We start from the raw sequence: 16,793 nt of genomic DNA on the forward strand, positions 1-16,793 counted from the left end.
ACCTCTGGCCTAAGGAGATCAGCCTGCCCCACCCAATCTGTTGCTGGATGACTGCCAGGCTCTGCACCTATTCAGGGCCAAGCATTCGCAGCTGGTGGCCAGAGCTGTGAGCATGCATTTCCTAGATAGGGTCAGGCAGATCACTGCTATCAATAGGAGCTTGGGCAGATCTCAGAGATCTGTGGGCCAGCCCCAGACAGCAGCTGAGCTTGCTGTGATCTGGACTTCTGCGGGAACATGCAAAGGTTACCGAAGATGCGGCAAGACTGAAACTGTATTGATCAGACTGCCATTGTCTCCCTACCCCACCCTACCCACAAATTGCCCCAGGCGGCCCATTGACAGTGAACTGTCACTGCCCTACTCCTCCCCCCAGGGTCTCCCAGTCCACACAGGCAACAAACTTTGGCTGACACAGAGCAGGAATTGGACGGAAATCAGTTGCAGGCAGACCTCTGCTGCCTGCAAGAGTTGCAATATTGCGTCCAGGGAACGCAGGGATCTGTGGGACTGCCCCAGATGGCGGTGGGACTCACCACGATCTGTGACTGCAGGGGAATGCCCAGGCACAGAAGTTGCAGCAAAACTGAGACTGTATTGGCCTGACGGCCCTTGTCTCTCTGAAATCCCACTTCACCCAAGCCACAAAGTGCCTGCAGCTCATTGACAGGCAGCCTCCCTTGCCCTGCTTGGCTCTGGGGTTGTTCATTCTGCACAGGCAACAAACCTTGCCTAGTGCAGTGAGAGCGTCTCAGGGAAAACAGTTGTGGGCAGGCCACTCCTGTCTGTACGAGCTGCAATATCTCTTGAGGAGATCGCAGGGGTCTGTGAGACTTTCCCAGACAGCAGCTTGTCTCTATTGGATCTGTGACTACTGCAGGAACATTCAGACATAGAAACTGCAGAAAACTGAAGCTATTGGCCTGACAGCCCTTGACTTTCTGAGCTCCTGTCCCATCCAATACACAAAGTGCCTGCCGCACATTGATAGTCAGCTGCCTCTGCCCTGGGGTGGCACATTCAGGCCCAAGGTGGGCAGCAGCTGACCTTGCTACGATCGGAAACTTGTACAGGAACCCACAGAGACTGCACTGGCATGTAAACTGACACTGCAGAGGCAGAGGTAAATTTACTCAAATCACCCAGGAGACTCCCAGGGTCCCTACACCACCCAGCACACATATCACCCAGAGACTCTTCCAGTTTCAGAGACTTACAGGCAACTGACAGGCAGTGTCAAGCCTTGAGGAGCAATGATCTTTCTGCTAAGCTGCCTTAGGTCAGGAAAGGGGGATAACAGACCACTGCCTACAGCATCGTCTCTTCCACTTACCTATAGATCCAGCATAGGCAACAACCATCTGGGGATCACTTTGTAGTTCTCATCGAGTAGCCCTAGGCAATCAAAAGCAGTGCCTGACCTTGACCTACAAGGGAGCGCCTCCCAAGGGGCCACAAAACCAACACATCTGGAAGCTAGCACCAGACCACAATGGAGCAACTCCTGAATAGCCCCATTAGCGGTATACACAAAGGGTGGTTGCAACAAGTACACGAGCCTGCTAGGGCAAATGTCAATCAGTAGAGTCAGCCCCCATACAGCAACTCTTACCCTGTGGGTGCAGCCAATTCCCACAATTAGACAGCCGGAGCAAAATCCCATCCACTGATGTACTAACAACAATAAAGGCTTGGCAACAACAGAAGATCACACACAACCCACACAAAAGTCATGTCCAGAGCCCCCAGCATAGGGCATCAGGGAGAGTGCACCACTTGGCCACACAGGACACCTTAACACCTATTCTTCTCAAGCTATTCCAAAAAATTCAAGAAGGGAGGCTCCCTAACTCTTTTTTTCAAGCCACCATTACCTTGATTCCAAAACCAGACAAAGACATTACAAAAAAAGAAAATTATAGGCCGATATCTCTTGTGAATATTGATGTCAAAATCCTCAACAAAATATTAGCAGACAGAATTCAGCAATACATTAAAAACATCATACACCATGATCAAGTTGGTTTTATTACTGGGATGCAAGGTTAATACAATATCTGCAAATCAATTAATGTAATAACCACATTAATAAATCAAAAGGTAAAACCATATGATCATATGAACAGATGTAGAAAAATCATTTGACAAAATACAGCATTCATTTATGATAAAAACTCTCAGCAAAGTGGGAACATACTTCAACATAATAAAGGCCATTTATGACAAACCTACTGCTAACATCATACTCAAAGGGGAAAGGCTAAAAGCATTTTCCTTAAGATCAGAAACAGAACAAGGATGTCCACTTTCACCACTCCTCTTCAACATTGTATTGGAAGTATTAGCCACAGCAATAAGAGAAGAGAAATAAAAGATATCCAAACTGGAAAGGAAGTAAAACTCTCATTATTTGCAGATGACCTGATATTATATATAAAGAACCCTAAAGATTCCACCAAAAAAACTCTTAGAACTGATCGATGAATTCAGTAAAGTAGCAGATTACAAAATAAATATTCAGAAGTCAGTGGCATTTTTATACACAAATGATGAACTTTCAGAAAGAGAAATTAAGAAAACAATCCCATTTACAATTGCATCGAAAACTATAAAATACCTGGGAATCAAATTAACCAAGGAAGTAAAAGACTTGTTCTCAGAAAATTATAAGTCATTGAAAAAAGAAATTGAAGAAGATACAAATAAATGGAAGCATATATCATGCTCATGGTAGGAAAAATCAACATCATTAAAATGGCCATAATACCCAAAGCAATCTATAGATTCAGTGCAATCACTATCAAAATACCAATGGCATTTTTTAGAAAGCTAAAAAAAATAATCCTAAAAATTTATGTGGAACCATAAAAGACCCGAAATAGCCATGGCAATCTTGAGAAAGAAGAACAAAGTTGGAAGTATCACACTACCTGACATCAAACTATACTACAAGGCTACAGTAATCAAAACAGCATGGTACTGCCATAAAAACAGAAACATTGATCAATGGAACAGAATAGAAAGCCCAGAAATAAATCCACGTCTATATACTCACTTAATATATGACAAAGGAAGTAAGAATAAACAGTAAAGACAGTCTTTTCAATAAATGTTGCTTGGAAAATTGGACTGATACATGAAAAAAAAAAAAAAACTGTACCACCTTCTTATACCATATACAAGAATCAACTCAAATGGATTAAAGACTTAAATGTAAGACCCAAAACCATAAAATTTCTAGAAGAAAACATAGGCAGTGAACTCTCTGATATTACTAACAAGAATTTCTTTTCACATATATCTCCCCAGGCAAGGGAAACAAAAGAAAAATAAACAAATGGGACTACATCAAACTAAAATTTTTGAACAGCAAAGGAAACCATCAACAAAACAAAAAGACAAATGACTGATGAGAGAAGATATTTGCTGATAATATATCTGATAAGAGGTTAATATCAAAAAACATATAAAGAACTTATACAACTCAACAACAAAAAAACAATCCAATTAAAAAATGGGCAGAAGGCCTAAACAGATACTTCTCCAAAGAGAAAATATAGATGGCCAATAGACATATGAAAAGATGTTCAAGGTCACTAATCATCAGAGAAATGCAAATTAAAACCACAATTAGATATCACCTAACAACTGTCAGAATGGCTATTATCAATATATCAAAGAACAAGTGTTGGTAAGGATGCGGAGAAAAGGGAATCCTCATACATTGTTGGTGGGATTGCAAATTGGTACAGCCGCTATAGAAAACAGTCTGGAGGTTTCTCAAAAAATTAAAAATGGATCTACCTTTTGACCTAGCAATTGCAATTCTGAGTATTTATCCAAAGAAAACCAAAACAATAATTCGTAAAGATGTATGCACTTCAATATTTATAGCAGCACAATTTACAATAGCCAAGATATGGAAGCAACCTAAATGCCCAACAATAGATGATTGGAAAAAGTTATGGTTCATATACACAATGAAATATAACTCAGCCTTAAAAAAAATGAAATCCTACCATTTGCATGCAATGACATGGATGGACCTAGAGGTTATTATGCTGAGCGAAATAAGTCAGACAGAGAAAGATAAATACCATATGATTTCACTTATATGTGGAATCTAAGAAACGAAAAAGAACAAACTAATCACAAACAGACTCACAAATATAGTGGACAATTTGGTGACAGAGGGGAGGGGTAGATGGGGGACTGGGAGAATAGTGTGAAGGGTTAAGGAAGTACAAATTAGTAGTCTATAAATGGTCACAGGGATGGGAAGCACAGCATAGGGAATGCCGTTAGTATTAACATATTGGCTAGGTTGAAAACCAGAGGAGAGGAGTAGCAATTAGGGGCATCATTTTATAAACTATATAAATGTCTAACCAAGGTACTGTATACTTAAAACTATTTAAAATAAATAAATAAGGCATTCCTCTTGACTTTAGGAATTAAAGAAACATTTATCCAAAATCTGTCATGATGGAAGAACATTCATTTATTATATTGTTAAATTTTATATATTTTTGAACATTACAGGCACAATTATATAAAATTATGCAGGAAAATATACAGGCAGTAAATAGAGAAAAGCAGTATTAATTTATATGTTTATCATAATGCTGAAATTAGCCTATTTTTCTTTTACTTATCTGTACATTGTATTTTCTAAGACTATATAGTATTCTAATTTTAGAAAAGACATGTTTTAATTTTTTTAAATATTTTTCTGAATGTTCCATTAGCACTTTCTCATCTCAATTTCCATTTTTGTGCTCTCAGAAATATTATCAATTCTGAGAAGACTTAGGACTAAGAAATTAAGCTTACTTTTCTCTTAGGTGATGTAAATACTTTGATAAATTATAAAATTCTGTGTGAAGGTTAGCCATTATTATTATAGATAATGGTTAAAAAATGATATTGACTGATATAGGCTAGGTGCTATGCAAAGCATTTTATATATATTATCTCATTTATTACTTTTTAAAAGAGTTATATGTGGTTGAAATTTCCCTCTTTCTATTTTACAGTTAGGAAAATTAGACATAGATAAGATAAGACTTGTACTCAGGACATATAATTAGTGAGGAGCAGCCCAGTAGACACAATTCATCTGCCTGGCCTCAAGTCTTGATCTTGACCTTGGCCTCACATTACCTCCCACATAAAAACTTACCAAGGTAGTGACCATGATCCTTCTTTAACATCCATCTTTCAACAAAGGCTTTAAGAAGACTTTCTCATCCCAACTTATGGATGCATAGTTAGTAGATTCAAAATCGCTTGGGGATTTGAAATATGTCCACTTCTTTCTCTGATAATTTCCCATTTCTCCTTTCAAGAGAATTTAGAATTACTAATCTACTTATTTATTTACTTTGTAACATTAGTATCCTTGTCCATTTCTAATCTGCCCGAAATTCACTACTAACCATATTGTATCATAAATCAAATGCTTATTATTTGCAATCCACTTTCATTTTTAATCTCAAATTAATCCCATGAGATGAGTACATTATTCCCAAATAATAGATAGAAAGGTCAAGGCTAACAATGGTCTACATCAAGTGTCCAGGGTGGTGACACTAGCATGTGATATAACTAAAAGCCAGCTTCTGCTCTTTCAGTTCCACAGTACTCCTGCCTAATTTAAAATATCTCCAGAAATCACAAGTCTCTGATAAGTGTTGGACCTTGTTCCACCTTATGCAGAATAATAATGCTGTATTTCAGATTATATTATAATGAGAGTTTTTTGGTAATGCAAGTACATGATGGCTAGAATTTGACCTTAAATAATAAACAATAAAATCTGAGGCATTGAGTATTGAAGGGGTCACTGGAGAGTATCTAATTCACTCCTTTTGTTTTGCATTTGAAGAAACTGAGACCCAGAGAAGTAAACATTCTCAAAATTGCACATTCAGATGGTGACAGGTTTAGGATAAAAATTTAAGTTTCCATGTCCCAATCTGCTTATCTTTCCCCTACATGGAATAGCTGATAATCTCCCTTGTTACCTAGTAATTCAAACAAAAGACATCGATTAGTTGGTCTAATTCATCTGTGTGATTATTTCAATGAACCTCATCGTTTTCCAAGTGAGACCCACCTTGGGAAATAAAGATGTTGAGAGATTATAACAAATGGTATCCTTTGACTTTGTCCTAAGGAATTTTCTTAAATGAAAGCATCACAAAATGAAAAGATTAGTGATACAGAAATTTTTTAAGATCTTATTTTCCAAACAGATTTAACCTGTTTCTTCCTTTTATTTCCAACCCAAACAAATAGATTAAATAGAAATATGATAAGACACACTCCTTGCATCTCTCCAATCTCTTTGGTAGACCAAGGAGATGGAGATGTTTTTGCTTACTGTTTTGGAAAGGAATATTAAAAGAAATTACTTCTCTTCTGTTTTTCCTACCATGATGACATTACTCCGGTGATCAGAGACCCACTGTGGAAATGACTTCTTCCTGTAGAATACAGTTAGTCTCGCTATACAGTAACAGACAGAACTGGACCCCTGTGACAGATTTGGGCCAATAGTCATTCACCTTCAGTCTACTTTCTGACCAGTGGACCACAGTGGCATTTTGCCACCTGGGAATGACCGTTAGCTTAGAATGTATTTCCAGTAATCTCCAGAAAGATTGGAGGGTTTCTCTTTGCCCAAGGCATATTTCTCTTGACAGACAGTCTCAGAGCCCTTGGAGAAGGGCTCGAATGAAGATTGACACCAACATTTTTGTTTGTCGTGACATCACAGAGTTCACATTCAAGGATACTTGACAAATCCTTCATTCCAAAAGCTCTGGATGTGGAATCTATTCACATGTGATGACTGGGTGAGGAGCCATGATTTTCCTGAATTTAATCCTGGTGATTTAATTCAGGCCTCTGTTCACCAGCCTAGAATAATTTTTATCGTCATAATCATCAATCATTATCATTATATCATACTACTGGTTTACTTGAGCTGCCATTACAAAATACCACGGACTGTGTGGCTTAAAAAGCATACATTTATTTTCTCACGGTTCTGGGTGCTGAAAGTCCAAGATCAAGGTAACAGTAAATGAGCACTGTGAAGCTTCTCTTCCTGGCTTGCAGACTCTGCCTTTTCACTCTGTCCTCACATGACCTTTCCTCTGTGCACGTGCACACACACACACACACACACACACACACACAGAGCTCTGATATCCCTATAAAGATACTAGTTCTATTGCATTAGGGCCTCACCTTTATAATCTCAAGGCGTGCCAGCTAGTCCCATTCCCACTGCTCAAGACTTGCAAGCCTACGTACCAGATATGTGAGTGAAGAAACATTTTTAGATGACTTCAGCCTCAGTCACTTTCTGACCACAGCCTCGTGAGAGATGCTGAGACAGAAGTACTCGGCTGAACTGCTCAAATTCCTGGTCCACTGAACCATCTGAAATAATAAAGTGATTGTTGGTACTTCAATCTACTAAATTTGGGGTGATTTTCAAATACTAAAATAGTATCTGAAACACTGCAGTGTTTTTATTTCATCCCCTGAAGAATAAATAAAACTTCATGCCTGGCATTAACTCAATATGCATGAAATAAACAAAGTCCTTAATATTGTTAAATACACTAAGCAAATCCAATTATAAACTGAAAAATGTATGAAGGCAAAAAAATACTAGTTTGATACTGTGATATCTATGTTGTGGGCTGAATTCTCAACAAGGAAACATGTAATGCCAGAGCCTTAAAAAAATGATCTTTGTAATATAGCATTTGACCCCCAAAACTTCTATAGAGCAATTGTAAACACAAAAGATACCTTAATTTATCACTTATGTCAAGAATATATAGTTGACAGGGAATCAGAAATGTATTTGTTATGTATAATAAAACAATATTTTCCCAAAACATTTCACATTTATTGCATTTTTACACAACATACCCAAAGAGTTAATTTAATGTAGCCAGACTCTGGGCTCTACTGTGATATGACTGACTTAAATATGTATTTCCACCATTGGAGGAGAACATTTGATCTAGATGTACAGAATGGGTTAACCAATTTAATTTTTCAGTCCAAAACTTGACCAGGATGTACAAAATCACCTATAGGCAACCATCACAGTATGAAGTTAATAGTTCATCTTAGTAGTTCAGGATAAATCCTGTCTCATAGATTTATCCTTTTTAACAATCTCTTTTTTTTTATTTTTAAAATGTTACACTCTTGGACTAAAGGGACCAAGTTTTAAGAGGTCACATTTCTCTATAACAGGAAGGTACCATACTCCACTAACAAGTACCTGAAATAAAAAAAAGTTCACTGAAGAATCTTGAGAGTATGATTATCTATATAAGTAATTATATCTATGCAAGTCTCTTGCTCTCAAAAGACTATAATATATTTCGCTCAGATAAAGACTATTACATGTGGCTGTTTCAAAAAAATAAGACTAAATAATTCAAAGGAAATTATTTTTAAGTGTAATCACTGATAGTGAAAGTATTCCTTGATTCAGTGCAAAAAATAAGTATCATGTTCTGCATGAAGGATACGGCCCTCTTCCAACAGAGACCACATACTTACTGCAAAGCTTCCTCATGGCATTTTTCATTTCTGCATTCCTCAGGGTGTAGATCAAGGGGTTCAACATAGGAGTAATGAAAGTTGAAACAACAGCCACGAATTTATCTGAGGGAAAGGTGAAATTAGGCCTTGCATACAAGAAGATACAAGGAACAAAGAATAAAATGACCACAGTCACATGGGATGCGCACGTGTAGAAGGCTTTGCGTTTCCCTTCTAAACCGTGAATCTTAAGGGAGCGTAATATGACCCCATAGGAAACTAGGAGAATGAAGAAGACGACAGTGCAAATTGCCCCTCCGTTAGCTACCATAGAAAGTCCAATGAGGTAGGTGTTGGTGCAAGCAAGTTTCAATAAGGGGTATATGTCACACAGGAAGTTGTCAATGACATTGGGGCCACAGAAAGGGAGCTGATAAATAAAGAGAAATTGAACCAGTGAATGCAGAAAACCTCCAGTCCAGGCCACGAGCAGCAAAAGAACACATACCCGCCGATTCATGATGATCAAATAATGAAGAGGTTTACAGATGGCTACGTACCGGTCATAAGCCATCACCACCAGAAGAATGACTTCAGCACCAGCAAAGAAATGCTCTATGAAGATTTGAGCCATACAAGCATGGAAGGAAATAGTCTTTTTCTCATAGAGCAAGTCTACAATCATTTTGGGAGCAAAGGCAGTACAATAGACAGTATCTAAAAGTGATAAATAAGCCAGAAAAAAGTACATGGGGGAACCCAGTGACTGGCTGGCCATGATGGTCACCATGATAAGCAGATTGCCCACTATCGTCACAATGTAGATGAGTAAGAATGCGACAAATAGAACTTTTTGCCCCTGAGGGCTCTGCGTAAGCCCCAGGAGAATGAACTCTGTCACATTGTTCCTGTTTTCCATGTGTTCTTCTGCAGGTATGGAACTCAGGTGTCAGAGGCTGCCAACAAAAGAGCCAATAATGAATTTGAGAAGATCACAAGCTTTACGTCAAAAATGTGATGTCTTACATCACATTTGCGCCGCAGGGCCTCACACAGAGTAACTCTTTAGAAAATGAGAGTTTAGAATCTCATCCACAATTATTCCTTTTACTTTCACAGATTTCTTGCTTCAAATATAATGAGACCTCAGTATTCCAACTGGGAGACATATGTGAGTGTGCAAATCTGTATGATCTATTGCACAATAGAAAAGTTGCTTTCTCCAGACTATCTCTCACAAAGACTGTATTTTTTACATTATATATCATACCTTGTTTTCTTAAATTTTATTAGGTTTCTGAGACCTACCTGAAAGCAATCTCATCTCTAATAGCTTTATTTATCATTTTAAATAATACTTAGTGTAGGAGCATAAAATCATAGGCTACATAAACATTAGCTGATTTTCCGAGTTACACTACTATGAGCTCCAAAAACTGAGGAATAAGGCACCCATAGCAATTAAAGAACCAGGCACAATATGAGTATTTATTAAATGCTTATTAAACTTTATTTAATTAAAGTGAATTTTAAACCACATAAGAGAGCATATGAGCAGAAATAATTGTTATTAAATTCTTCCCAGTCAAAAAAGTACAATGAAAGTAATGTTCTGTTTGAAAATACACAAACATACACACACACAAACAAAAAAAACTGAATTAAAAGTTATTACAACCAAGGTTATTGGAGGGAAAAAATGATATATGCAAATCTAAGTGCATGAAAATGAATTAGACATTTTCTTACTTTCCAAATTTTTTAGAAATGATTTTTGCTAACCATAGCTCAATTCAGAATGCCAAAGTAAAGATTTTAGGCAGATCATGGTACGGTGGAAAGAATTCTATACTACAAACCTGGAAATATTGTTTAATTTGGCTCGGTCACCTTGGAAAAATCACATCCCAACTCAAATTCTTATTAGAAAGGTTATAATCTTTTCAATGTCTGTGTTTTTGAAGAAATCAATGAATTCTTATCATTGAAACTTTTATCCTAAGTGACATGCTAAAACTTTTGCTAGTAGAACAGGTATTAAGGATTATTTGATTATTAATCAATTGATCGAACCAGTTATTTTGTTCACATTGTTAGTTCTTGGTTATCTGAGTCTAGGGGAATACAAGACATTCATTCTCATTGAGGAAAATAAATCACCTGTTGGTCCTTTCAGATATTACCCATGGCCAATTTTACTTGTAACGTGAGCAACTTTGTTTTAAAAGAATTGTTTTAAACGTGCTTTGTTTCAGCATCTATATTTGTAGAACATCATTTCTGAAGGGCTGAAGATTATTCTAAGAGACTTGTGCTTCTAGACAGGCAATTGGTACTCTACCATCAGTGGAAGAATAAAAGTATAGAGAGAGAAAATGAGACATAACTTAGAATAAGTAGATAGAACCCAGCAAGGACCATAAGCTGAGTGGAATACGCTTTGAGATTGGTAACGTTTGGTTTCGGGGACCTGAATAAGTTGGGAGTAGAGTAATTTCAGATTTCCTGAGCTGTCAGTGTGAAGGTGAACTGGAACATAACTTAGCATCAATACTAAGACCTGCCTCTCAGAATCTTTATACTTCTAGATCAAAGATAAATGAGAAAGTCAAATTGTAAACTTTAGGGTATATCAGTAGAAGAGACGAGCTGCCTAAAGGCATTCCATCTCCAGGGCTCCTTGAATTTCATTGCATATATACATAATTAAATATTTTCCCTCAGAATCATAAAGCTATATCTCCATTTATCATGGAAACGAAGTACTCACAATTCACAGGTGTTGTCTGAGCATTCAGTAGAGGGTTCTAACACCTTGTCCTCTTGAGTCTTTACAACACTTGTTTATAGCTGTGCTTCCCCTGTCATCTGTTGGGATAATAAACAGATCTTCTTAATAATTGTATCTCCACAATCTATAATTGTCCCTTATGCATTTTAAGTGATCAAGAAATATTAATATTTGACTATTAAAAATGTTCTTATTAACATAATTATTACTCTAAGCTACTGACAACTATTAACTTGACTTGGAATCATACAGAATTCTATACTTTATCAATATTATAGTTTATTAAAATATACATATTTACTTTAATCATTTGAGAAATTCTTCAAATCTCTAACATATTCAATAAAAAATAAATCACCAAAATGGTCAACAAAGTAAATCCATGATAACTATCCCAAATGACAAAACAAGATATAAATTAAGTAGATCTACATTATGTCAAACTCAACAACATAAGACAGAAAAACAAACCACTGTCATGGTATGCAAGGTGTAAAATACTGGGAAACACTGTCAATAAGCAAGATATTAAAAATTATAAACTCTAAATTTTGAATTTCAGTCCAGATCTTTTTAAAACATAGGATCACAATCCATGCCTCAATATGGTCCCATTTAACTGTCTGTATAGTAAAACCAGTTTCCCATGGAAGCAATATTTTTTTAAAAACACTGAGCACTGACCATAAAAATGAAGCAACAAAAACATTGAGGTTTTAATAAACAGCTAATCAGCTCGTTTAATTTTTTAATGATAAAAAGATTAATTTTAAAGAAATATCAGATTTTACAAGTCAATTTATTTAGAGTAAAGGAAAAATCCTATCTCTAAACTCTTAACATGGTTAAAGAGACTTTGGAAACAAATAAGAAAAATAACTATCAGAGAGAGTGGATTGCCTATTTCATATGTAGACTTGGTCACTTTTATTTCGTTTTTTGCTTTATGATTTTGCAAGAGTGGCCCTGGTTGCCTGCAATCTACATTATAAGAATTTCGGTTCTAAATTCATATTTAGAATTTGAGCCTCAGAATCTTATCAACTTTGTGACCTTGGATAAATTACTCAACATCATCTGTATAATGAGACTTGTAAGAGCATCTAACATGCAGGATGGTTTTAGAGATTAAACAGGATAATGCAAAGAAAGCTGTCTGAAAATTGTCTGACAAATGATAAGCACTAAATAAACTGATGATATTGTTTATTGTTATTTAACCCCCACGTAACTTTAGTGCCACATCTCTGAAATGTTTTTCATGTGTTTCCCCAAAGTCCACTCTCTTCTCTAACAAGCCACAGGAGCATTTCCTGAGGGATGAATGGACTGACTTGGTCAGTATCGTATACAATTATAGAAACTATACTTTCTTTACCATTATCATTACTGCATGGGAATTCACTTGGCTGTCTTTCTTCATATCTCATTATTCTCTTTCAAATTTATTATTAAAACTAATCTGAGGATCTTCTTTTTATAAAGTGAGAGGTCAATTGAGTGCATAATATAATGTGTCCAATTTCATTCACAATATTTTTAAGACCCTAAAAATGAGAAAATATCCATGTAATTAACTAACAGTCAAAAAAAGATTTAGGCATTTTCTTTATGATTCTGTAGATCTCGTATCTAACAACATTCACGAATTCTATTTCCACAGCTACAAAAATTCACTTTCTAATAAGGTATAAGTACAGGTCAATGAATCTAACAAATAACTAAATTTCTCTGAACTCATGTTTCCAAAATGTGTGTTGTGAGTTGCCTTTTGTAATAATTTACATATCAAAATATTAACTGACATATCAAAATGTAATTTAGATTATATACACAATAAAATAGGAACCAGAGACTCAAAAAGATATTTGTACAAAAATGTACATTGCTACATGATTCACAGTAGAAAAAGGTGGAAAACAACCCAAATGTCTATGAAATCCTGAGTATATAAACATGGTGTAGTATATACAGACAATAGAATAGGATTCAGCCTTAAAAAGGAAATTCTGACACGCTACAATGATCCTTGAAGACACTATGCTAAGTGCAATAAGCCAGACACAAAAGGGCAAATATTTTATGATCTCCTTTTTTTATGGTTCCTAGAAGAGTCCTATACACAGAGCTAAAAACTACAAAAATAATTACCAAGATCAAGGGAAGAAGGAAATGGGGAGTTATACTTTCAGTTTGGGATAATGGAAAAATTCTGGAAATCGATAAAGGTAATAGAAGCACAATAAAGTGTCATGTGTATATTTCCACAATAAAAAAAAATTACCAACAGAATAAAATATCTACACAGAACCAGAATTTTTAAAGATACCAGTTACCAGAACTTTTAAAGATATCTGTTACACATACTAACACACAAGATAACAACTTCTAAAGAGCTCAATATATTAAGATACAAAATAAATGATTGTTGGATTCTCCATATAAAGCAATCTAAAAAAGTTATTGTTAACACCATATGTATATCATGTTACATGGTTGTTACATGTTTTCTCTATTCCATTTGCATTTAAACAACTCTAATACAAAATACTAAAGAAAATTTTTGTCACTGTATTTACTCCATAATATTATATGAAATAGAGAAAATCTTAGAGAATCTTATTTCTGGAGCTCCTAGTATAAAACATTAGAGATCAAATGAAAGAACATGCTTCTTAAGAAAAATACATAAGTTGTTCCAAGTTTATTTTGCCCTATTCTCATAGCAGTGAAGAGTTTTTGTGAAATATCTTACCTGGGTTTCCTATTTCCTCTTCTATCACTTGTTCCAAATCCAGGCTTCTGCCATTTTACCTTGGTCATGGAAGATGACAGCTCAGTCTGCTGAAGTTAAGTCAGGATTTCAACCATATCAATCCAGGTGTGAGTGCAGAGAAAGAAGCAAGTTACACCTAGTTATTGCAACTGAAACACTTGTCACACCCAGATATAGCTCTCTTTGTCTGCACAAAGCATAACCATCTTCTTCAATTTTCATAAGCATTTTAGTTGGATTATGAAATTATACATTGATATCACTGATGAATCACCAAATTTGAAAGCAGTCATTGAGAATAAATATCAAGAATCAAATTTAAAAACTAATTATTTTGTTTAACTAGCCAAATTAATTGAACACAACTTTAATAGCATATTTAGTCAATAATGCAGAGAGCTGGATAATCACAGAAATGGGCTTTGTTGTAAATATTTTTAAAGCATTCATATGACTGTTTTAATATGGTTCATGTCTGGAAGAATACTAGTTTTTATTTTATATCTTGATGGTTGTATTAACACCCAAGGAGAAATCTTTTCCTGAGTAAAGGAAGATATTACTGGGCACTTAATCACCGATAAATAAATAGTAAATCACTTCACTGAGTTGTTCAAAGAGTTGTCCCCAAGGTCGCTTATTCAAAATTCAATTCACTGAGGAATCATGCCCGAGAGAACTGAAATCTTCCATTTGATTCTTCCAGTGTGTTCTACATTTTGGAGCCTACTTCTGGCCAATTATTTTAGGGTAATTAACTAAAAAAATAGCAATCCAACAGTAAAGAGCAAGTTACTAACTAATAGTAAAAGCATAAGATTGCGTGAATACCCTTTAAACACCCTGGAACTCACTGAACCAGAAAGAGGGCAGCTTTTAACAGCTCTACATACTGGTTCCTCTCAGACTGTAAAATCTCAGTGACTTGTCTTCAACTTCATTTATTCTTTTTTATAATTGCTCAAATCTATTCTTGAGCCACTTTTGTGACTCTTTCAACTCTAGAATTTATTTTTGTACTTTTCATAATTTTTATGTTTATTGATCTAAATCATTTAGCTGTCGAGACATTGTTTTATAATGTTTTCTTTTAGTTTTTTAGACATTGTTTTCTTGGTTGTCGGAATATTTTAAAATAACGAAAGTCTTTGTTACTGATTTTAAAAGTTTCCCCATAATTTAGAAGCATCTGACATGATAAAATGATGAAATGGGATGCTGAAGGCTCTATGACACTGCCACCTGAGAAAAGAGACAATGCAAAACATTGCTTTCTCATCCTACAGGTTCTGGTAACTATACAATCCATGAGCTATACATAAATCAGGACCATCTCTGTTGTTGTCAAAATGAACAAATCATTGAATCAAATGAAGAGATTAGAATGATCCTCATCGGTCTTATATCTGTTACTAACATACTAACCCACTTATGGTATTCTTGATTCACGTTCTAGGAAGTTTGAACTTAGTATGTTTGGAAGTCCTCATGCCCACAGAGAAATGCTTCTACCAATGAACACAGTCATTGTTTCATTCAATTTTAAATGGAAACTGTCCATAGTGATGTTGGGCTCCCCATGCTGATGAAACAGGCAGAAAGATCCCTGGATGAGAGGAGTACTTGATCTTAATTAACACAGGGAAATTGGATTGCTGCACACAAAGTAAGGCATGGATGATGATGTCTGAACCCATCTTTTACTGCCATGCTGAGCAGAGAATAATGAGAAACTGAGGCAAAATAATAAAACAGAACCATTGTGGATTTGACTACTATGGTAATGAAAGTTTGAATCACCCAACTAGGTAAAATACTCTGTCCAGGAGAAAAACTGGAAGAAAGTAAAAGGAATACAAAATTGGTGGTTGAAAAGCATGATTATTAACTTTGGTCACATGACACATTTTAGAACCTTAGATGGAAATACATGTTCTATTTTGTATAACCATTTCTTTAGCCCTTTAATTTTTCTTTTCTTTCCCTGATGCTACTCCATATGAATAGGATTGGGGTTCATATTTCAATTTTGATTCAAAGTAGGAGTATGTCTGAGTTAATCAATTGGAAATATGGAAGCTAAAGAGACTTCGAAAGTTCCCTGTGTTGGGGACAGAATTTTACTTTCTGTCCAATGTCAAGAGTGTATAGTAGCAGCAAAAAGGGTTGAGTAACATGGATGTGCTACATTTGCTCCTACAGATTCAACTCTAATTTTTTCCACCTTATTCTGAGCCCTAAGAAACTGATCCCTACAAGTGTATCAACCAAGCAAACTTGCCCTTTAGCTGTTAATTAGGTTCAGCCAATGGGAGGAAATAACAGATCAGAGAGTGAAAAGACATCAAGGTGCTAATTCCTCTGTCACTTTCCTTCATGGGCCATGTTTTAGAAATAGCTTTGTCCCTCTGATCAATCTATAGACAGACAAAGGAAGGTCAATACCTTTCTTTGATGTTACAATTATTACCGTGTTCTGCAAAAAAAAAAAAAAAAAATTCCTCCTTTTCCGCCTTCATAATTAGGGTAGTAATTACTTCCCACTGTTGCAAATACTGGGTACTTCATTTTTTTTTTTAATCCTTTAATCTTGCAAACTCTTTGTAAACAGTTTTCAGTTTTCTTTGACACTAATATCTGTTACTT

At 35.7% G+C, this 16,793-nt stretch overlaps 1 protein-coding gene across 1 annotated transcript; it reads right to left on the bottom strand.

Annotated features, from left to right (window-relative positions):
- Window positions 1–8,545: 8,545 nt before the first annotated feature.
- LOC105311400 (olfactory receptor 4A15-like) lies at window positions 8,546–9,508 on the bottom strand. Its single transcript, XM_011387380.2, has one exon. The coding sequence runs from the start codon at window positions 9,497–9,499 to the stop codon at window positions 8,546–8,548; it is 954 nt and encodes a 317-aa protein (XP_011385682.1). The 5' UTR covers window positions 9,500–9,508.
- Window positions 9,509–16,793: the final 7,285 nt, after the last annotated feature.

The sequence above is a fragment of the Pteropus vampyrus genome, unplaced genomic scaffold (assembly GCF_000151845.1).
Source record: "Pteropus vampyrus isolate Shadow unplaced genomic scaffold, Pvam_2.0 Scaffold1000003783, whole genome shotgun sequence".
NCBI classification, from domain to species: Eukaryota; Metazoa; Chordata; class Mammalia; order Chiroptera; family Pteropodidae; genus Pteropus; species Pteropus vampyrus.